This window comes from Cibotium barometz, chromosome 27 (assembly GCF_041138505.1).
Source record: "Cibotium barometz isolate CiBa-2024 chromosome 27, ASM4113850v1, whole genome shotgun sequence".
NCBI lineage: Eukaryota > Viridiplantae > Streptophyta > Polypodiopsida > Cyatheales > Cibotiaceae > Cibotium > Cibotium barometz.
The window spans coordinates 44,425,254-44,449,901 of NC_141072.1; the positions used below are offsets into that span (position 1 = coordinate 44,425,254).

Below are 24,648 nucleotides of genomic sequence, written 5' to 3' on the forward strand. Positions count from 1 at the left end.
TGTTTTCTTGTCAAAAGCATTGCCAGAGGCGGATCATGGGAAGTTTCTAGAGGAGCTCATTAGCTATAACTACCAAAGGGGGGAGCTGCATTTGCATCTTCCACTTGTTGGAAGAGGGAATCAATGGTGAAGCCTCTCTTTTGGTGGGAGACATTCGGGTATGTGCATAGCTGCCTCCAAAAGGTGGCTTTGAGGATCTTAGTGCAGGATTGCTCTTCGGGTGCATGTGAGAGGACCACATAAAGATACGCAATCGCTTAAGCACATGACAACTAGAGTAGCTAGTGTATTGCCACGCTAACTTGTGCATGGTATGTGCCATGCACAAGATGGATTTGATGTGAAGAAGGTGACAATGGATGAAGTATCCACCATCACTTCCTTCATCCACATTAACTTGCACATGTCCTCCATGAGTAAATTAATGTAATGGGAGACACAAGGAGTCCACACTATGGAGGGATAGTGCTTCTCATTGATCAAATGCCCCATCCACCGAGATGGCAATTTGATGCATTGTCGGTGACAACTTGCACCACATTCTTTGGGTTGACCTACATACCACGGTCCACAAGTTATAACATATATCATGTATGGAATTATGAATGTAATATCGTCATGATTCATATGCATCTTGAAATTTTGTAACTCACCTCCATAATTTCTTGCTTGATATAGCGATATATGAACTCGACCAAGGTCTTCCTCGTTGCCTTTCTAGAATCCACAGCCCACACAAAGTAAGTGCCAAGAGGGAAAGAGATGATTATGTTGATAATACCCCTCTTCTTTCGATCGCTCCATCCATAGGAGAGGTTGCTACATCCGTACTTGGACCATTCCACTGGCACGGGATCGAGAGACCTATCAATTCTCTCCTTCTCTTCATCGAGCCTCTTAGTGCACGTGTCAGAGTAGCCTACATCGGTCCATCCTCCACATGGATCCACATGCGCAATGGCTTTTAACATTGTCTTCATTGCTCTACTTTAATCACATGGAATGAAAGATTGCACTCAATAATGGTGTGTGCAATCTCCACCTCCGGTAGGCGTTGGCATTCTTGGAGATGCAAAGACAAGTAGAGACCCTCCAGTGGCTTTGGCAAGAGTGGCTTGCCACTTTGTTTGCTCAAATCTTTGCCTCTTTGTGGAGGTGGAGGCGGAGGCGAAGGCTTGGACGGTGGCGGAAGCAGCTATGGAGGTGTCAGGGGAGGATGTATTCACCTCCAGCACCAGAGAGATGACCACATCATATACCAGTTCCTACCACTATCTTCGTCACTCGCTCCATCCCTAATCCTCTTGAACATGTCATCGGGATACACTTAGGGGGACTTGCATACATGGCATAACCCCCCTACCTTTGCGAGATGTTGGAGAATCCTTGCGATGCCGCTTGAATAGTTTTTGCCATAATACCAATAAGTCCACTTACATAACTTGGACTTTTTGATGGCTTTCTCAAAATGGATAGTGTGCAGCTTGAATGCTTCATTCACCTCCTTCACCATTGTGATGGGCTTGCAGCTTGAGAGAGAAAGAGGGATAGGTCAGAGGCCCGAGGGAGAGAGGGGGACTTGAGAGGGAGAGAGAGAGAGAGAGAGAGAGGATAAATCCTAAAGGCTAAAGCCTAGGACCTAAGGGGGGGGAGAGAGAGAGAGAGAGAGAGAGAGAGAGAAAGAACAGCTATGGCTTGAACTTGTCTATGGCTTGAGGATGGCTAAGGCTAGAGCTTGAGCTTCTGATGAAGAGAGGAGATTTATAAAGGGAGGCCAAAGGCCCACGTTAGGCCAAGAAAGTTACAAAACAGCCATAAACGGCCAGTTTTGAAAAAAACGATCAGACACAGTCAAAAGCAGCAACGATCGAAAACTATTAAAAAAATATTTTTCTGGTCCGTATGATATCGTAATGTATGACAAAATCGTACCTCATACGAGAGAAACTATGCTTGTTCTATTATTGTTGTATGTCTTGTTCCTTAAGATGTTCTCTTCTTCAGCAATATGCTTGGCCAACTCTTATTTCTCTATGATTATATCTTTGTGCGAACTCTTATTCCTCTAAAGCTACTCCTCCTTGGAATAGAGCCTTGAGATATCCTCTGATCTTAGTTTTGTTCTTTGGTTTTGTCACCTTCTCCATCTTATCTTTTATATTATTATTTAAAATTTCTATCTAGAATACTTTGAAATTCTCCCTTAACTGCCTTTACTAATTCGCAGTTTCTCTTGGTCCCTGCAGTATAGCTTGTGAACCAGGTTATCATCTCCACCGCAAACCTTATTTTCTCTTATCTATCCTCGTCCAAGTTGCTGATGATTTTGTACTCCTTGGCTCTTCCTTTCAGCATCCCAAACTATTGGATGAGATGTTTCTCATCTCCTACCTCGATTTTATTTCATCCTCCATGGGAAGCTTGACACTTCTACTACATACAATGGAGAGAACTTCACCTTCTTGGGTAGCTGCCTTTCTCCATGCAAATTGAATTGAAGCTCCTCCCATGGAAGTTCTACAAATTCTATCTATTCAAATTATTTGAGGCTTACGCTATCCATTATGCATGCCTCTCGACTTCTTTGAGAACAACAAAAATCAAGTATTCAAATTCCACCATCTTGTTGTGCCAGTCAATTGGGTTGGGTGATGATAGAGAATAAGAAACATAGATAGCACGGTTGAAAAGAGTAGCAACACTCAACACAAGAGGTAGGGGTGAGCATGTACTGATCTGACTTCCCTACCCATTTTTCTTTACTCAATATTTATGGCCATTTTCTTCAATATCACTGGCATCGTCTAGTCCCACAAGTGTCTCTTCTTCTTCTATTATGATATCAATCATAAGCACATCATTCTAGATTTGGAGTGCTTTATGGATTGTTGAGATGTCAAGCTCAACATGCATTGATACTCAAGACGTGTCTATGTGACCATTCCACTTTCATACCATTGGCGTGTTTGATAGCTATCAACACGATGGATATTTGAGTATGATTATACAACTCGACTATACCTACTAGTCCAACTGAGTTAAGCTATACTTATCTTGTCATCTCTCACCTACTTAGCATGTTCACATTATGGACCGCTTGTGTATAGTACTGACTAGTTGATGCTAACGCAAAAGCTCTAGAGCCTCTACTACATGGCTCCAATAGTGTGGCTTGACAAATGTTGTAGGGTCAACTGCTATAGGGCATGCCGCCCTCCTTGCTATAAAGAGAGATGCTTGTGTTGTAGCTTGCTCTAAGAGCTCTGTTCTCTTCTCTTGGCTTACATTTGGGTAAAACTGCACCTCACGCCTAGACTCATGGAGAAGGTGAGCTCTCACCTTGTTTTCCCCACTTGCTCGTGTGTATGGGCATAACCTACAGCACCATTGACGTGAACCTCCCCTGCTTCCAGGTCTCTGGGCATTCATCTCTTCGTACCAAGACCAATTTGAACCCTTGCCCCCAACACGGGCTGATGTTGCTCGAGAGGAAGAGGCCATTGAACTTTGAAGGCTGGCCGTTGATGGCACTGGGACCTGGGTAGCTTAGATGGAGGTGTGGGCCTGTGGCGCACTCAAGGCTCAAGCCTCAAGAACCTGTGTTGGTGCAATCACTACATAGCAGCACAGGTTCTATGGCGCACTCAAGGCTCAAGCCTCAAGAACCTATGTAGTGTACACTGCAGAGCAGAGATGGAGGAGAGCAGCGATGGAGGAGTAGAGATGGAGGAGAGCAAGTGTGCACATGTGACAGCAGAGACGGAGGAGAGCACTCAGCAGAGATCGCTCGCACAACAGTAGATACGGAGGAGAGTAAAGATCGACAGGCTTTTTTTCAAACATAAAATGAGTTGAAGCCTTCCAAAAAGAAAATCTCATTTTTTTCTTCACGTCTCCAAATAGAGCTCCCAGTCGTCCCACAGAATAAACATGTCCCCTGATAGGGTATGGTCGTCTCCTGGTGACGAACGGAACATTGGATGTCCCCCCTGCAGAGGGACGCATCCTCGCATGAAAGGGAGGCTGGGATTGCATTCCCTCGCCTGGGACGGGTGTCCCCTGTGACTATGATGCACACATGCTTTAAGTACTCATCTTTATTCTTGGATGATTGAAAAATAATAATAATAATAAAGGATGCGCTATTGCTTTTAGTTTTTAGCTTTTTGGAGAAAAGCAAACTGAATCACATATTTGTTATAAAGCGAAGGGTGGCGGAATTCGATGGGGGTGTGGCGCATCACCTTGGCGATCGCAAACTGAATCTCTTTTCTCCTTGGGTGGCTGGTTGCCAGAGAGCACAGAGGCGACATCCAGGCGCAACGTGTTGTACGTGGGCTGGCTGCAGGAGTCGCATCCAGGCATAACATGGTGTATGTAGGCTGAGTAGGTTTGCGCAAGCCTGCACGATAAGAAACGCACAGGTGGCGTATAGTTGCAGGCTATTGCAAAAGGTGGGCGCACGCTCGCATGTGTGTGTGTGCGCGCCATTGGGCACTCGCGCATGCGCGTGGGTCGTTGGAGGAGACACTGCTGCTCTCTGCTGCTGTTGTGGCCGCTTTGTGTGGGCTGTACGGCCACAAAGGACTGCTGTTGATGCAACTGCTGCTGTGCTGCTGTCATACGACAGTGATGCTATTTTCAAACCATGGGCTAGAATGTGTGTGTACTTAGTGGATGTATTGTTTGGATGCATTGAGTGCCTTCATATGCTCATGTTTGTGCCTCCAATCGTGGGTCGTGTGGGATGCCCATGGGCATAAGGCTTGCGAGCAACCCTTAGACTGTTACTTTAGAGTAGGTAGAGCAACTTGAGGAGCATATTGTTTGCGAATACCTATGTGTCATGCATGTGTGTCATATGTAGAATGATGCATGGTTTTGTTTTTGGCTAACATAGGTTATGTGTTTTCACTTGGTTTTAGACTTTTAGTCCAGGTTCTGAAGGAACAAGCAAGAGTTGTTCGTCAGTTTGACATGACGGTGTGATATTATTGTGCAGGATGATTTTTTTTTTCATCACCCAGATGCACTTGAGGGCCATTGTGTTTGTCATATGGGGAGTCTTTGCTCATAAGATGCCTTACTGTGCCATTGAGTGCAATCGAGGATGCTTGCTTTTTTTTCAAGAGGGGGGTATGTTACGACCCTGTGTTTTCTCTGGACAATAAGCAGGTGGGCACGGTCATGGGATGGATAGTGTGAACGGGATCATCTTGGAATCGAGAAAGAAACCCATGTGTGGCCAGCCTAAGTGTGAAGGGGACAAAAGGATTTTAAGGTTACAAAGTTTTAAAACCTTGGATGATTTGAAAATAATAATAATAATAAAGGATGCGCTATTGCTTTTAGTTTTAAGCTTTTTGGAGAAAAGCGCATATTTGTTATATGAAGCGAAGGGTGGCGGAATTCGATGGGTGTGTGGCGCATCACCTTGGCTACCGCAGACTGAATCTCTTCTCCTTGGGTGGATGGTCGCCAGAGAGCACAGGCGACATCCAGGCGCAACGTGTTGTACGTGGACTAGCTGCAGGAGTCGTATCCAGGCGTAACATGTTGTACGTAGGTTGAGCAGGTTTGCGCAAGCCTGCAGGATAAGAAACGCACAGGTGGCATACAGGGTTGCAGGCTACTGCAGAAGGTGGGCGCACGCTTGCATGTGTGTGTGTGCCATTGGGCGCTCGCGCGTGCACTATTGGAAGAGGCGTTGCTGCTCTCTACTATTTTTGTGTGGTCTGTATGGCCAGAAAGGACTGCTGTTGATGCTCATGCTGCTGTTATACGATAGTGATGCTATTTTCAAACCATGGGTGGCTATGGGCTTATTTCCCCAAACCTTTTTGGTGAAGGAGACTAGAGATAGTCTTTTCTCTTTCTCTCTTTCATCGTGATTGCCGGCCTTGTTGAAGAGACTTGGATACAAAAGATCAAGCTACATATACACGGGATGATGTGTTGTTCCTCTTTGTCTTGAACTTATGTGTATTTAGGGGTTGCTTAACATGTCTTTTATCTTTCTCTCTCTGGGATATGGAAAAAGCACGGGGTATTGCTATGGAAATCAACCCTGGTTTTTGGCACCGTACTTGGATGGTATATCTGTGGGTTTCTCATGGAAACAGGACATTGGTTTTCGAGAGGAAACAAGACATTGGTTTTCGAGAGGAACCAGGCCTATGGTTTATGGGATACAGGTCTTTGGTTTCATGTGGAAAACATGTCTTTGGATTCATGTGAAAAGGTTGTAGTTTTCTCAAGGTTACATGCAAGCTGTGGCTATAGGGAAGGACATGGTATGGTACATCCCTCCTGTTGTTTGGGAATAAGTTTGAAGGATCCATGGTAGAGATGGAGAAGACCTTTGGAAAGCAGGTAGGTATTATATAGGTGTGCCTTCTCTATGGTATGTTGTGCTGTAATAACGAGAGTTCTCTTTTGAAAGTTCTAGGTGAAACTACAAGGGATTCTGTTGGTGGAGGATTCTACAAGTTGTACTTTGTACTCAAATTTAATCAAGTAAAGAAATACCGCAAGGGGCGCCACTGCATTTTAGGGCCAATCGGTGTCCATGTGTACTGTTTGTAGGAGCACTCTAGCTCCCCCTATTTGTTTTCCTTTTCCAAGTCCTCAAAGGTTTTGAATTGTTTTGTGTGCGAGTGTTTGTTTCACTGCTCGTCAAGTTTCTGAAGGTCGGTTTCAATGGCCTTCCTTCCTGAACTTGCTTTGTTGACATCACCATTGGGTGCCTTTCCATCCCGACTTAAATCTTTAGAAGGAGTTAAACCAAATCTGAAATTTGGCTTGGAACCACCATAAATGGTAGGATATCTAAGAATGGTGAGAATTAATAAGGAATTCTTTGCAAACTTTCCAAAAGTTAAGGCATTCGAATCAGCCCTACCTCCACTCTTTGCCAGTCCTCTATATGCATATTTGTCTTCCTAGGTCTTGGCATACATAATTACTTCTTGGAGAGTAGAAGGCCTTTGTACTCTTACATATATCCTAATATTTTCTTTGAGACCCTTGATGTGTTTTAGCATCGTAAAATTTTCACTAAATCAATCCACATGGAGAATGAGCTTCAAGAACTTTTGTGTATTCCTTGACTTTGCCAAAGCTTTGTTCCAGTCATCCCATTCACCAATAAACTTATCATTTCTCAACTTGGAAGTAAAGGCATTCTTTATTTCACCCTTAAAAGCACCCCATGTAGTGGTCTCATATCCATTGTCATGCAAGTGTCACCCCACCAAGTGTGTGCATACCTCTCTATATAGAGTGAAGCAAAGTACACCTCAGCACAATCACTTCTTGGGTTTATCTCAAAGTACATATCCAACTTATCAACCCACTCATCATATTCTTCATTGCTTGATCCCTCCCCTTTGAGCTTTGAGAAGACCACCTTGTCCTTGTTGATACCCTTGAGCTCATCATCATCCTCTTTGGCATTACCCATGTGTGGCCTCTCGAGTGGAACATCATGATCCCACGACCCATCCACGCATAAAATTAAATGCTACACGCTTTCCTTTTGCATCATTGCGTGATGTAGACAGAATATGTGTAGGTAAACTTCTAAAAGAGACTTTGGTGGAAATTTTTCCTTGTTACCCAATTGCACATGCACATTGCCACCTGAATTCTTGTGTTGATTCATGAAGTCTTCAAGTTGTCGAGAAGGACTCAAGCCTTTGCGTTGATCCATCACATTTGCATCACGTTGCGTAGGTGACTTCTCCACCAGCTACTTTTGGACGGATTCCCCTTTGAAAGCCTCTAGCAAGAATGTGTGATTCCAATTCAAGCTTTCAACCAAGGTGGCTTGATTCTTATTCACGCTTTCAATCAAATTCCCAAGTGTATTTTCTTGTTAAACTTGGCGATTATTAATGGTTTGAAGGATTGCACACATTTTTCAACTATTAATTGCATTTCATTGTTCACCAAAGTCACTTGTATACCCGAGCACGCATGTCCACTTGCATTAACAATGGTATTAGTGGACAACTCCCCAATAGCATATACTAATGCTTTATCAACTTCAGTATCCTCTTTCAGCATGAGCACATTATCCTCATTTGCCATATCTTCCAACTCTTCAAGCATTGCCTCTTTTGCTTTGCAAGGTTTCCTTTGAGCACGACTAAAAATAAGAAATGTAAAAAAAACCTCAAAACTTATCAAAATTTGGATATTTTTGGTTCTATAGAGAGCTCTAGGTGTGTACTACCCAACTATGTAAAAGCAATAAAATTTCAAAGTGTCTTAGTATTCTCTGTTTTAGAGTTGCTAAAAATCAATTTTCGGTCCGAAAACCTTGAATATTGGTCCAAATATTGGTTTGTTTGGCTTGTTAGGAGGCTATTAGTTGGTAATATATACACCTCAAAAGGTTTGACTAAAGTCAAAGTTCAAGTATACTCTGTTTTGACTTTTATAAAAACATCAACTATACTCTTTGACTAAGTCAATAGTGTCCAAATCAAGTGATCCTAGGTTTGTTGGGAAGCTAATGGCATGTACTATCCAACTATGTGCTCGAATCCCAAAATTAATACGTAGTTTTTTACTCGGTCCACTTTTGTTCTTGTAGTGAACCTTGTCGATTGGACAAGCAAATGGTATTAGAATTGGACACTTGAGGGCTCCAAAAGTGTCCCCAATTGCATTGGCGATGTCTTGGAGTCATCCACAAGCATGTACAACACCAATTAGTATCCTTATGAACATCCAAGATCAACTCTAAGTGTCATGCATGCGTATTTTGTAAAACTGTTGGCATCATTGCCTTTGTTTTAGGGCCAAATCTTTATAATCCAAAGTATCAATTCAACCATATCATCATTATTTTCAATCTCACAATCCAATGTACACACCAAATGCATTCCAAAAGTTACATATTCTTGCCATTTGTAATTACTATTGGATTTGAAAGAAGATGCTTTGCATACTCACAGACAAAACATGCACACGAGCTCGGAGAGTGCCAGAGAATAGCGATAGTTGGAATGTACACCAATAAGATAATGAATGAGTGGAGTAAAACTCTAGTAGTCCTAGCACTAGGGCTAACGTGGCTGCTAACACACTAAGGGTGTGTTCTCAAATCGCAGACACCCCTACCAGCACAGGGTAAAAAGTGCTCGCGATCAGTTCAATTCACACCTGAACTTCTAGGAGGTAGAAGGCTAACAAACCCGCCCTGAAGTGAATGCCGTGAAACGAATATAGGGTGTAGCAAACTACCCTGGTAGAGGTAATAATTTCATAGCTTATCAAAAAGCTTCAAACTTCTCCCTAAAAAGAGGCTTGGTAAATCCATATGCCACATTGGCCTATGTCGACACGTAGATCAAGGCTATCTCTCTAGCATGGAGCCATTCCCTGACATAGTGAATGCATCTCAATGTGCCTCTTTTGTGCGTGAAAAATTGGATTCTACGCAACTACTAATGCGCATTGCCTATCAATGCAGAGGGTGGTAGCAAACTATTGTCCGATACCAAGATCAGCCAAAAGATAGTGGAGCCAAACACACTCCATAGTATCTACGAACGCTACCCTATATTCAGGTTCACAACTCGATGTGGCTACTATTAGCTGCTTCTTACTAAGCCATGAGATGCATGAGCTGCCAAGAAGAAAACAGTATCCATTGGTGGATGCTCGTGTCGAAACATCTTGCCAGCCACTATCGGTGTAGGCAGACAATCATAAAGAAGACGCACTACTGTAAAACAATGCAAAGTGTTGAGTGCCTTGAAGGTAGCAAAAGACACGCTTCACTACTTGCCAATGCATAGTGCTAGGACAATGCATAAACCTGCTCAATTGTGACACTACATACTGAATACCCAGACAAGTATTGCACAAATATATAAGGCATCCGACAACTCACTAATAGGTGGCTATATCAAAGGGCTCAAAAGAGTCCTCAATTGACAGTCGAAGACCGAGTTCTACAGGAGTAGAAATAGGTTTGCAATCTGTCATTCAAAAGCATTTCAAGAGTTTTTGAATGTATCTTCTCTAAGGTAACATGATGCCCCTCTCAGCTAGAACAAACTAGATACCCAAATAGTAATGCAAAAGATCCATGTTGGAAACATCAAATATATTCTGCAAGTCATTGATGAAAGCTATAATGTCTCCTCATCAGGGCCTATCATGGAGCAAATCGTCCATGTATAAAGATTGAGGAGGATAAGAAGATGATCCTTGTCTTTGTGGACATAAAGAGTTCTTTCAATGGGGATATTCTGAAGGAGGCAAGAGAGCAAATATACACGTATCTTCTGATACCAAGTACGAGAAGCTTGTTTAAGGCCATATAGTGCTTTGCGAAGTCTGCATATCTGATGCTCTGCACCCTACTGAACAAAACCAGGAGGTTGTATGATATAAATCTCTTTCTATATAGATCACGATTCTGAAATACAGTTTTGACATCCAACTGATGCATGTTCCATCCTTTATGCACAGCCAATGCAACCAACGTCCGAATGGTTGTCATACGTGATATAGGTGAAAAAGTCTCATCATAGTAAATGCCTTCCCTCTAGACATAGCCCTTGGCGACTAATTGAGCCTTATACCAATCAATAGAACCATCAGGCTTCCGTCTATACGCTTGTCGACATGCAGATCACATAACTCCCATGTATCATTTTTGGCAATGGAATCCAATTTTGAACGCATGGCTGAACCCAATTGTCATCCTCGCAAGGCATCAAAGTGAGAAAGTGGTTCCTAAATCAATGTAGTACAGCGACAAGGTCTATGTCTACAAAATGAGATGCATGTCTAGAGGTAGCTCAAGTCCTTGGCAAAGGCTCATGTAGCTTGATGTCACGCAAAGTAGCTTGGAGCTAGCACAAAATCCATTGAGAATCACGAATAGCTACATCCTCTTTAATTAATGCATCACCCAAGTCATCCGAACTAAAGGGTTGTTGATCCGAAGCAATACAGATATTGTTAAACTACTCAATCTACTAATGGGCTACAACAACAAGTGGTTGATGAGTCAAAGCCAAGACGGTCTCAGAGGAGTCAGCACCAGTACCAAACAAAGACAGTAATGTATCAAATACATCCAAAGCACCAATGGGTGGTTGTAATCAACAAGAAAGCATGGGTTGAGATGCATATTCATCAAAGATGACATCTTTGGATACAATCAACTTCCGACTGGATGGAACATATAGCAGATATTCTTTGCTTTCACTGCTATATCCCACAAAGATACATTTCAAAGCCTTTACTTCAAGCTTATGTATGTGTTATGTTGGTACATGCACATAGGCCAAACAGCCAAAAACACACATAGGAGTAATGACTAGAACTCTGCCATTTCAGGCTTCATAAGTTGTCATAGATTTCAAAGCCTTAATGGGACGATGGTTCAGTACATAATTGGCACACATGACCACTTCAAGCCAAAATCTAGAAAACGGATCCTTGCTTTTGAGAAAACATTTGGCCATTTCCATGAGTGTCTGCTTCTGACATTTAGCTACACCATTCTGTTGTGGTGTATAAGGAGTAGTACTTGATGAGAAATCAATAAACTCATTTGACAAATATTTTTTCCTCTCTCTGTGCGCAATGTCAACAACTTATGATTGCAAGCATTTTTAGGAAGAGAAATAAATTGATAGAAAGCTAAGAAGGCATCTAACTTGACTTTCAAACCACACACCCAGCAGAAGTGTGTTTAGTCATCAATAAAAGTCATGAAGTACAGATGTCCACTGAAAGAGGAAACCTGCATAGGACCACAGATATCATTGTGCACTGGTTGCAATAGGCGAGTAGCACGGACAGTGCCATATTTTGGATGTTGCCATATATATAGGCAGTGATGTGTGTGAACACACTTAGGACCACCGGGGTACTTTTTTCCTCTTTAGGAGGTTTTTTTCCTCGGCTTGTATATATACATCATTCTAGGGCTAACTTATCTGTGTACATTAACACAATCTAATACACTTTGTGTTGTGTGCATTCTTGCTTCTTCTTCTCCAAGCTTTGTGTGCTTTCCTGCAACCCTAATTCCAACAATTGGTATTAGAGCAGGCATCGGCTCCCAGGGCTACGCCGTCAGCACCCTCCGACTCACGTTCTCCGATTGAGGTGAGCTTTCATGAGCGCTTGCAGGTCCCTATACTCTGCAGGTGAGGTCGTTTCGGGCTCCGTTTTTGCATTGCAAGTTCTGCACAGGTGTTTTCGTCATTTTCTCCAGAAATTTTATCAGTGCAGTTTTTTGCTAAACAGGCATACATATTCTATTGTGGACCGTGCTACATAGCACGAGTTGTTTTTCGTTCAGTCTTTGCTTCATTACACGTAGCTTTTGCATCAGTTTCAGTCAGTGGTGGCCATGGCTGATAATAGCAATGATGTATTTCGCATGTTGTCTGCTGATGACAAACTGGATGGAGACAGCAACTACCCACTTTGGACATACATGATGCAGCATGTTTTGGTTGCAAAAGGAGTGTGGAACATTGTGCAGGATATGGATGTACGTCCAGGTTCTGTGGATGTAGGATCTGTTGAGGATGTTGTAGGTTCTAGCAGCTCTATTATTGCTACTGTTTTATCCACTGCTGAACAAGCTCGTTTTGGGATGGTAAAGATGCGCAGGCTCATGCCTTGATTGCACTTTCTGTCAAACGTAACATCACCCCATATATTCATTCAGCTAAAACAGCAAAACAGGCTTGGGATATTCTAGCTGGTTTATACGCAGGTCGTAACGAGGCAAAAATCTCTTACTTGCGTAAAGAGCTAGAATCGAAGATTATGCAGGAAGATGATGACATGAATGTTTTTCTTTGCTGAGATTAAAGATCTCAAGGAACAGTTGATTTCTGCATGTGAGATTATTCCTGATCATTCTCTTGTGCAAGCTGTTCTTGATGCTTTACCTGAGTCATATCAGACTTTTGCTTTACCTGAGTCATATCAAACTTTTGCTTCCACGTGGAGACTTGTTACTGAGGACAGACCTGATATTGTCAAGTATGATACTTTAGTCAACAAGCTCTTGCAAGAAGCACAGTCCAGGCAACACAAGGCTAGGCAGCGTGCAGTTGATCAAGCATTTATTGTTGCCCAACAGAGAAGAAGTGGTAAGGCAGTCCCTTCCACTGTTTCCTCTCCTATTAGTAGGTCTGCAACTTCTTCTCCTTCCACCACAGGTAGCAGCAACAAGTCTGAGAAGGCTCTTGATAAAGGCAAGCCAAACTGATCATGTCATTAAGAATTACCCTAAGCTAAAGGCTAAAAAGGCAAAGAAGAAAGAGTCAAATGCAGGCACCATAGCGGATGCTTCTACAAATGCAGATTCTGTAAATGTTGTGCAGGATACAGAATGGGCGTTTAGCGTGTATTGCCAGTATGACCCATCTGTACATAATGCATGTTTGGCAGTTTCTGTTGACTCTCATGTATGGTATTTTGACAGTGGTGCTACAAAGCACATTACCTCGCATCGTGATATATTCACTTCTCTTGAGGCTCTCCCTAATGGAGATACTGTCACGTGCCAATAATGCTTCTTACCCAGTGAAGGACATTGGTAGAATTATGCTTACTACTGCTGCAAATGGCAGCGCTTTCACACTTTCAGATGCTTTGTATCTACCAAGGATAAAGAAGAATCTATTGTCTGTCTCTGCGCTTGCTAGACTTGGACTTGTAGTCAAATTTGTGGATGACAGATGTACTGTTTATGATTTGACTTCTGGTGATACGATTGTTGTATCTAGCACCTTGTTTCGTGGGATGTATAGAGTCAATTCTTATAACAAGTGTGTGGAAGATTGAGCAAATGCAGTTTCTGATGAAAAGGCAGTTTCAGATACAAAACTATGGTATGCTCGTTTTGGTCATCTGAACTTTGCTAGTTTGTTGCGTTTGCAGAAATTTGATATGGTTGCTTCATTGCCCCCTCTTGAGGCACCATTGAAACATGTTTGTGAAGGCTGTATTTTGGACAAAATTCAGCGTTCTGCGTTTTCAAAGGATGGTTCTGTGCGGGCCACTCGCAAATTGCAACTTGTACTTCGTGACTTTCATTGATGATTACTCAAGGCATGCACGGGTATCTCCACTGAAGGCAAAGTCCGAAGTGTTTTTGTGTTTCAAACAGTTTATGCTTATGGTTGAAAATATACCCAATTATACTATGGGCACTCTCCGTTTTGATCGAGGGGGGGAGTACATGTCTAAAGAGTTTGATGCATTTCTGGCTAGTCGTGGGATAAAACACCAATGTACAATGCCGTAAACCCCCAGCAAAATGGTGTTGCTGAGAGAAAGAACAGGTCACTTATGGAGATGGCATGATGTATGGTCAAGAGCCAAGCCTTGCCACATGCGTTTAGGCTTGAGGCTGTCATGTGTGCTGCATATGTACTCAATAGGTGTCCCACTAAGGCCTTGCAATCTATTACTCCATACGAAGCTTGGCATGGCAGGAAGCCTTCTATTGGTCACTTGCGTGTCTTTGGTTGCTTGGCCTATGCTTTAGTGCCTGTGCAACAACGCAAAAAATTGCATGATAAGGTTGTCAAATGCATTTTTGTTGGTTACAGTGCTGAGAGCAAGGGTTACAGATTGTATCATCCGCAGTCAAAGCGTATCTTGATTAGTCGAGATGTTTTTGTGGAAGATGCTGTGCAACCTTTGTTATCATGTACCAAAGAGACAGGTGTGAGCTCACGGGATGTATTTGATACATTGTCTCTATTTACAGGTGGAATTTCGAATGTAAGTCCTAATGAGGCAAATACTCAGTCTATGCAGATTTCAAACGACATCATAGATCGGCCTATTTATGATGCATATTTACAGGATGTAATTCATGAGGATAGGGCTGAAAATGAGCAGGCTAGAGGTATGCCTAAATGGCTGGTGCAAACCTTACGTGATAGTAAAATTGATACACCTATATCTAGTCGTACTCATTCAGGTTTTCAGCATGCCTCTTATGCATCAGATTGTTATGCTTTGGCTGTGTCTAGTATGTGTGAAGAGGAAGAATCTCTTTCATTTGATGAGGCACAAAAATCAGAAAATTGGTTGGCTGCAATGCAAAGTGTATGATGCTATAATAAAGAAAGGTATATGGTCTTTGTGTGATTTGCCTATTGGTAAAAAGGTCATTGGATGTAAGTGGGTTTTTAAGTTGAAATGAAAGCCAGATGGCAGTGTTGATCGCTATAAAGTTAGACTTGTTGTTTTGCAAAGGGTTATGCTCAAGAAAAGGGCATTGATTTTGATGAGACCTTTGCTCCCACTTGTCGTATGACTACCATTCGTAGCATTTGTGCATTGGCAGCTCATAATGGTTGGAATGTACATCAGTTGGACATCAAGACTGCGTTCTTGAATGAAGATTTGCATGAGGAGATGTATGTATCGCAACCTCGTGGTTTTGTTCAAAGAGGGCAGGAAAACAAAGTGTGCAAGTTGAAAAAGGCTTTATATGGTTTAAAGCAAGCTCCACGAGCTTGGTATGAAAAGATACATGCATATTTGACTGCACATAGTTTTCAGAACAGTCCAACAAAAAGCACCTTGTATGTTAAACGTGTGGATGATGTACATCTAATCATTGCTCTTTATGTCGATGACATGCTGCTCACAAGACCAAATGAGAGTCATATTTCTGATTTTAAGGCTGATTTGAATGCCTTTTTTGAGATGTCAGATTTGGGGCATTTGTATCATTATTTGGGGATACAATTTAAGCAGTGTGATGGAGGTATTGCTTTGTGTCAGACAAAGTATATTGAGACATTGTTGCGGAGATTTGGCCTTGAAGACAGCAAGCCTATTGCTACTCCAATGGAGACAGGTTTGAAGTTGAGTCTTCATGATGTTGGAGATCACTTTGATGTCACACTCTATCAGACAGTTGTTAGTTGCCTCATTTATGTATGCATTACGAGGCCGGACATTCAGTTTGCAGTCTCACAGGTGAGCAGGTTTATGCATAGCCCAGGGTCGCAGCATTGGAATGCAGTTAAACACATCTTTCGCTACTTGAGTGGCACCATACATCTTGGGTCATTTTATCCCAAGGGGGGATCGTTGTCGCCAAATTTGCATGCTTTTTCAGACTCAGATTGGGCTGGTTGCTGTGACACAAGAGTGTCCACAAGTGGTTTTTGTTTCATGCTCGGTAGCTCATGCATATCTTGGTCGAGCAAGAAGCAACCTAATGTGGCCACTTCTAGTTGTGAAGCTGAGTACAGGGCAGCTTTCACAGCTATGGTTGAGTGTGTGTGGCTCAGACGGATTATGGTTGACTTGGGTGTTGGACAGGAGTGCCACCTCTATCTACACTGACAGTCAGAGCGTATTGGCAGTTGCGAGAAACCCAGTTTTTCATGCTCCAACAAAGCACATTGAGGTGCATTATCACTATAGACTCTCAGCAGGAGAGATCAACTTAGTCTATGTGCCAACACAGGACAACCTTGTCGATCTTTTCACAAAGGCGCTTCCTCGTGAGAAGTTCGAAGCTTTCCGCAAAGCTTTGGGCTTGCTCCCCTTTGTGGACTGATCTACTTCGGGCATGGCACTTCCCTATACATGAGTGCCAGCTCTCGTTCACACCATCACTCCCAGGGGAGATTTGTTGCCATATATATAGGCAGTGATGTGTGTGAACACACTTAGGACCACCGGGGTACTTTTTTCCTCTTTAGGAGGTTTTTTTCCTCGGCTTGTATATACGTCCATCATTCTAGGGCTAACTTATCTTTGTACATTAACACAATCTAATACACTTTATGTTGTGTGCATTCTTGCTTCTTCTTCTCCAAGCTTTGTGTGCTTTCCTGCAACCCTAATTCCAACATTGGAAAGAACTAACAATGCATCTTTCCTAGTATACATCCCTTGCATACATGCTTATGGGGGAGCTGCATAGACGGCAACTCATAAACCATAGCTTAACGTTGTAGCCGTAGAAGAGATGGAAAATTCAAGTGACCAAACTGAGCATGCCAAAGCTCAATGACACGCTGAATCTATGGCATGGAAACAGTCAAGGCATCTACATGAGGATTAGTAATCCTGTCATACATGTCAAGCATGTCAAGCATGTATATACCATTGCGCAATGTGCTAAACAACAGAAGTGTATCAGAATCAGTTCTATCATAAATGAAACAGCAATGATCCAAAAATTGAATCTTCAAGCAAACTTTGGCAAGTGTTGAGATAGAAACAAGATTGCGGATTCCAAGTACATACGTGTCAGTAGGAGTATAAGGTTCCCCAGAGCATAAAGTCAATTCCACATTGCCAATGCCTTTGATGGTATAGAATGACACAAAATTGTTCCACCTGATGAAGCATCTCTCAAGGTAGAAACCAATTGCTTGCATGAAGTAATGTGCTTAGTGGCACAAGAATCAAAGTATCTATCAGCATTTGACAAGGATAGACAAGGATAGACAAGAGGCAAGTAGATCACTTCATGTTACTGTCAAGGCATATCCATCATGTGCAAAATTTTCTTCCTTTTCATTGTCACTTGTAATGGCAGCAAGTCCTTTGCTGGTTATTCTTCTTCTCACTCTCCTTCTACTTCCAAGAGTCCTCTAAAATATGACCATGTTTTTGACAATAATTGCATCTCTTCTTCTTCTCAGCTGGCTCCTTTGCCCTTAGGCTTAACACGAGATAGAGCCGCGGATTTTCCTTTGCCATGATGGGAGGTAGCAAATGCTTGATCGAAAGCACGCATATTGTTCCAATTGGAATGAGACTGCTCTTCTTAAAGCAGGAGAGCCACCAACTCATCAAAATCATACAATACCAAATTACTCTTTATCAGGAGATGGAGTGTGGAAACAAATCCTTGATATGATTCAGGCAGGCCATTGAGAACAACAGAGACAAGAGAACTATCTGGAATAAGCTCATCAATATTGATTGGTTGTTCTTGCATTTCCTTGATATGGGTTAGAAATGTATCCATAGATTCACCCTCTATTAGATCCTCTAAGTCGAGCTTTTTTCAAAGATAGGTAACTCAGGCTTCATTGTGGATCTAAAATAGAGAGGAAAGGGTATCCCATACACTCTTAGCAGAGGAACATGATTGGATGTGAGGAATAACTTGCCATTTGTAGAAGAGAGCAATAAGTGCATACGCTTGTGGCATCCCATCTGAGTTATTCCAGTGTAGGAGGGATAGGTGCAAGCTATACATCGCCACTAGAACCAGATTCATTGGTTCCAACGGCAGATCGAGAGAATGCTACAAGTAGATGTGGGCCCAGTAGGTTGGGTGTCAGCACCAGATACAAATATCGATAGGTCCTTTCAGGGCCCAACAAGCCAAGAGTTAGCACCAGATATATATACCCACATGTTCTTTGCCACCAGAACATGACGCATCATATATACCCACATCGGATAGTTGGTTCCATCCAACTTGTCCTCACAACGAACAGCATGCCGAACTATGCATTGATGTTTCCGGGACATATTGCACAGGAAAGGAATTTACAGGCTGAAGTGTTGCTGACACAGGAAGGACCTGCCAGGGAGTTAACATGCAACTACGTATACAAGTTGGAATATGTACAAAAGTATAAGCAATATACTTCAAAATTAAGTGCAAAAAACAAAGGCAAATGTTGCCTTCAAAGCACATGATATTATCCAAAAGATCAAAATATTCTTATAAAACCATGGATAAAAGCATAGAAGCTCCTCGAATCCATGAAAACCATAGTTGATCATAAAAATCAATGCATACCATCTAATGAACATTAATCATGCCAAAAGAAGCATTAAAATTGGTGGCCAACTCATCAATTCGGAGTATATGAACGTGGTCTCGTTCAAACAAAACTCCAAAGTAAGCAAGTGGAACACATGTGTGTAGCACTCATTAAAAAACTCCTAGACACAAGTGATCTAGGCAAAACCTGATGAGTCCATATATAACTTGGAAAACATCTAATAAAATCCACCAAAACAAACAGATCAACTAACCCATGATAGAATTTGTCTTAGGCTTAAGAAATTAAGCACAAACCACACTTAAACAAGTGCAAACTAAATTACGTAAATTATAGCCATCAAAAGAAATTAAGAAACAAGTCCAAAAAGAATGGCTAAACAATGGTAAAAAATCATGAAAACATCGTTTAAAATTTTAATCCAAACAGAAATATCTACTAATACGAGGTATAATCGTATTAATAATATGCAAATAACCTGCATCTCTCTAATGTTAGCACAAGAAAACGTACTTCAACATTAAAATAACCCTGGAAAATATTAAATTCTCGAGAGAAAGATTTACTTTGATTTTTTCTAAAAATTTTCTTAATTTTCTAAGGTCTCAAAATACGATAATTTTGAGTTTCACCAAATCTATCTTATAGCATTCCAAACTTGTATTTTTTCAAAAAAAAAAAAGCAATTAAATTTGTCAAAATACCATTGATATTTTAAAAATATCAATTTTCATGATTTCTAAAAATAATTTCTAGAAAATTCTTAGTTTTTTTTAGAATCCCATCATTCATGAAATTTTCGATTCCGTCCGATAATTCTCAAATCCAATGAAAATTTATAATTTTTATGGATTTTTTAAATTTTTAGGTCAAAAAAATATATTTTTAAAGGAATTTGAATGGTCACGGGTGCCTGAATGGACACACCGCATGCCAAACACCAATCCCACATTTTTTTTAAATTTAAAATAACCTTTATCTAATTTTTTACTAATTTGTAAGAATTTTTTGAGAGTTTTAATTTACCTCGAACACATTTAGAATACACGAACAGTCAAAAAATTTCGAAATCTCAATAGTTTTCTCGGAATACGGAAAGTCAAAAGTTTCGGGAAAATGAAAAGACAAGAAAAAATCGGAATGTGAAAGATCAAAAGTTTCCGAAATACGAAAAGTTAAAAGTTTTTCCGGAATTCGGAAAACCGAAAGGTTTCGGGAAAGCGGAAAGCCAAAAGGTTTCCTGGAAGATGAAAAGCCAAAAGGTTTTAAGAGAAAAATTTCAGAAATTTCCAGAGATTTTTTTTTCTCAAATATTAAATTTTCTCTATTTTTTACGCTTTTTTTAAGCTTTTTTTGAAAAAAAATTTAAAAGTTTTTTTATAAATAACAAAAAACTCTTTTTTTACCAACTTTAATAAGCTTAACTAAAAGCTTATATAAAAAAAAATTAGAGGAGGGGGATCATTTTTCACCAACGGCTGCTGCGCAGTGTTCCCCGTCGCCACTTATGCATAGAAAAAATGAGAGGGAGATCTCTCTCTTTCCTCTCCACTCTCCTCTCTCCTTTATACCATTTCCATGGCTCCCTCCTTCTCTGTAATCAAAGGGGAGAATTAACATTTGATTAATTTTTTAATTAATCTTGTTAATTATAATTATGATTAATATTAATAAAAAAATATGTTTTTATTTAAGAGGTGTTTATATACGCGAGAGGAAAATTCAGAATTGAGAGACGAAGAGGATCCCACTCACATGGGAGAGCATTCCATGCATCAACATGTTGTCCCCTCTATTGAATTTCAGCAGAAAATCGACAAAGATATGATCGCATACCGGCAGAAAAACCCGTAAAAATGTATAAAAAATATATTTTTAATCATAAAAATGCTAGAAATTTAGGGAATCAATTCTACCAAAAATATCCACAATAAAATATTAATACTTATTTTAAATCATAAAAAATAGCATTAAACTCACGAAATTTCCCTGTAGCGTCGATTCGACCATTGAATAGTAGTAACACGCGTTCCAATCACTATATCAACGATCCACGCGTAAATCATAAAACACAAATCAATAAAATAATATTTTTATTAGTAAATATTAAAATTTACTTCAAAAAAATACCACAATTTATAATAAGAAAGAAAAATCAACAGCAATTAACTAGAGATTGCTCTGATACCACTGTTAAAACCCTAAGATCTCTCTAGATAATTATTATACATAAACATACATAAATCAAGCATAAACTCATCCAACCCCGAGCCCAAGGGATGCACACATAAATTATGAATGAAATACATCATACCTCTACCTTGATGTCCCATTTCATCAAGAGGTATAACTCTAATCCAATAGCATGTAGCTATAGTGTGAAATGGTACGTGAGTAGATATGATCCTCTACACAAGAGAGCATAGCATAGTCTTGGCCTCAAGCCCTCCTTGAGTGTGTCCCATGTCCCTATTATATAGGAGAGTCCTCAAGTGACTCTTGACTCTCCATTTTCCATGTGTGACCCTTGGATGCCTAACCCTAACCTTAACCCTTAAGGTTAGTCCTAACCCATGCTTCACTAGAGCTTGTTCCCATGCTCACAAGCCTAATGTGGGTTAGCCTCCCAGTATATGCACACATAATGTGCATATAACATAGCACACAGAATGTACATATAACACTATTATTTTAACCACATGCCTACACTAGAGAATTCCTTAATGTAATCTATAAGTCTATTATTTTGACCACATGCCTACACTAAGGATTCCTCGTATGCTAGGATTGTCTTACATAAGTAACAGGAAATAAGTTAAGATGGGTGTACAAAGATGGCATATGATATACCTACTTATTGTGGTGCTTTTCGTAAGTCCCAACATGATATACCTAGTTATTAGGTTGGTTTCTTGGGCTTGCTACATGATATACATTGATAATTATGTATTTGGTGATTTAAGAGGGGAGTGTAATGGATCCCAACCGTTATGTTAGTGCCCCATATGGAATTAGCTTTAGTGCCCCATATGGAATTAGCTTATGCAATGTAGGATCTCCTCAAGATTAGTGTTAATTGCCATGAGCTGAATATAGTGCTTTGCACCAAATTGTTTGTGTGTTTTATGGAGGGTTTTTTTTAAGCATAGAATTTGAAATGCTTTTGCTACAAATTAGTGAGACCTTTTGTTTTGGCGCTTCCACAATGTTCTCATTAGAGTAGTTGTTAACTTATCAATAGGTAACTTATCAAGCAAATAAAATATGTATTTGATTCTAAAATTTCAGCCTGAGGAAAAATCCACTAGAAATAGAGATGGAAATAATCATGATTTTATTGAAGATATAGGCATGGATAGGCATGGGTGGAAGAGTATTTGAAGGAATTGTTGTCATGATTTTGAGGTAACAACTTGTGTTTTCTTGGTTTTGCAGTATTGGAGACATGAAGTTGCACGGTGTAGGGAGAAGCTAGCATACATGGAGGAAAGAAACAGGTACGAAGCTTGCGAATGACGAATAATTTTAATTTGGGGTCTCAAGACACTCTCTTTGTCCATGCATGAGGTCGTAGGCTCAAACCGCGTAAAGATGGGGTGTGAAAGTTGTAATTTTTAATTTGCCAAAGCTTTTAATTAAAAAAACTGTTTGTCAGCGCCCAGATATAAGATAATCTTTAGGTGTCGCGAACAAACGTTGCTAACACGTTGGCACTCTTTGCTAATGTGGATATCACACCACATTAGCAAGATGGCATCCAAGTTTGAACCTAGACACTTAAACCCTAAACTCTTTGCTAATGTGCACCACATTAGCAAGATGGCATCCAAGTTTGAACCCGGACACTTAAACCCTAAACTCCTTTTAAATATAAGTTAATTGAAATTGCCTTATGTTGCACATTTTTGTAGAAACTTAAAACCCTAACTCCCTTTGAATATAACTTATGCACATATCTTCATAATATTTTTTTGTAGAAACTTGATGGGAGAAAATCTTTCCGGATTTGAAATCAAAGATTTGCAAAATCTTGAAAACCAACTTCAAGCAGGAGTGAGTCGCGTGAGGGCAAGAAAGGTACCAATTAATGTTTAAAAAATGGTCCCAAAATTATTTATTTTTTTTAATGAGGTGCTTGCCCTCAATATATATATATATATATATATAGATTTCTTGTTTTGAATTCTCTAAGAGAATCCCCCCCCCCCCGAAATTTCTACCCTTGTGCAGATGCAAGTCTTGCTGGAACAAGCTCAAGATTGCCGAAGGAAGGTGTTGATTTTGTAAAGCTTTCCTTTTTTTTTAAAATAATTTGATGCATTCATTTTTTAACATCAGTTTTTAATTTTTCTTCCCATTTTAGGAGCAACTACTTTTACAAGAGAATGAGATACTGAAATTCAAGGTAATCTTTCTCTTGATGTGTTTATTTCTTGCATTCGCAACAGTATATATAAATAATTAGATGGATTCCATTTTCTTTTTTATATATCAGAAAAATCCTCATTTTCCAGAGTTATATTTAGTCAGAGGATTTTTTGTTTTTTAAATTCTTCATGTTTTCTTCAAAAAGGTGTGTTGGAAACTTTATGGGAAGTTGTAACCCTATATGTGCTTTTTTTATCTAATTTCTTTGGATTTTTTTTTTAATACTCCCTGTTTTTTTTTTATAAATAAAATTTGTCACATGGTTTCCTTTTTTTTTCCCCTCCATGATGCAGCTTGCTGAAGCATCCATGATGCAAGCGGGTAGTGTCATCACCGAAACAACCTCTCAAGACATCCAGGATAGCTCAAGTATAAAGGCTTCATCAAGGCCCCTAGGCTTTGCAGCACAAGAGAATGAATCAATTGCTGAAACAACCCTCCAACTTGGATGTCCGCGGATGTGAGCTGCACGTCGGCTTTCTGCACCCCCTTCAAGTATATATATAAGAACCACTATGCTTGTGAGGAAGTTGTTAATCACCATGGTAATCCAAAAGGGTAGTGAATTTCAAACTAACAAGAATATCACAACAAGTGAAGCTAATGCAGCCAGTGATGATGATGCCCCCTTGAATTTATGGTTTATTAAGTGTGAATTTTTATACAATTTCATTACTAGGTGTGCTGTGGGCTTGAGAACAAGTCTTGTTCTCATGGTTTTAATTAGCCTAGGTTTGTGATCCTTTAATTAAGATTGATGTGGAGTCTCCATTGGCCTTCTCAGTTGTTATTTGAGTTGGTCTTGAGATGGATCAGGAAAAGGTATGTATATCAATTCATGTGTCACCTTGCCCATGCTTCACCTGCACACATCACATCATGTGGATGTACGCACTTATGTGCATGTGTATGTATGTGGGGAGAGAGAGAGAGACAGAGAGAGAGAGAGAGAGTACACAAAGACAAGAAATTGGGGAGGGAAACCATTCAATATGCATCATCATGTCAAATCTTTCACTTGTTGAGGATAGTCTTTTTGTTGGGTTTTGGGCAAGCACAAACACATTGGTTCATTGTTTGACAAGCCCTTGTCTGCTGAGCTAGTTGTCTTGGGGTATGCAAGAAGCTGGTATTCTTCGAATCATTTTGAAATGAGAATGGTAGTGCACTAATGTTTTGTAAGGCTACTTAGCTAGAGAATGCAAAAAAACATGACTAGGAGAGAGTCTTTTCAACTTCATTTCTTTCCCAAATCTCACATGATTAGTGGCATTAACCTTGACTTAATCCTTGAAGGAGCTGGAAGACATTAAAAAATCATCATGCTTAAGATGCTATGTACTCTTCAGACTCGATTAAATTAGTCACATATAATATACTACAGGTTTTGGCAAAAGCTCTTCTTGAGCTTAGAGTATGCAGTAAAATTTTTCAGGTG

General features: G+C 40.4%; 1 protein-coding gene across 4 annotated transcripts in view; it reads left to right on the forward strand.

Moving 5' to 3' along the window:
- Positions 1-23,885, forward strand: part of LOC147623426 (agamous-like MADS-box protein AGL11) — a 105,604-nt gene extending 81,719 nt beyond the window's left edge. For all 4 annotated transcript variants that reach the window (XM_086821565.1, XM_086821562.1, XM_086821566.1 and 1 more), the window contains 5 exons: positions 22,218-22,279; positions 22,760-22,859; positions 23,013-23,054; positions 23,146-23,187; positions 23,504-23,885. In XM_086821565.1, coding sequence (XP_086677691.1) covers positions 22,218-22,279; positions 22,760-22,859; positions 23,013-23,054; positions 23,146-23,187; positions 23,504-23,674 — 417 coding nt within the window. In that variant the 3' untranslated portion in view covers positions 23,675-23,885. The remainder of the gene's footprint in view (positions 1-22,217; positions 22,280-22,759; positions 22,860-23,012; positions 23,055-23,145; positions 23,188-23,503) is intronic.
- Positions 23,886-24,648: the final 763 nt, after the last annotated feature.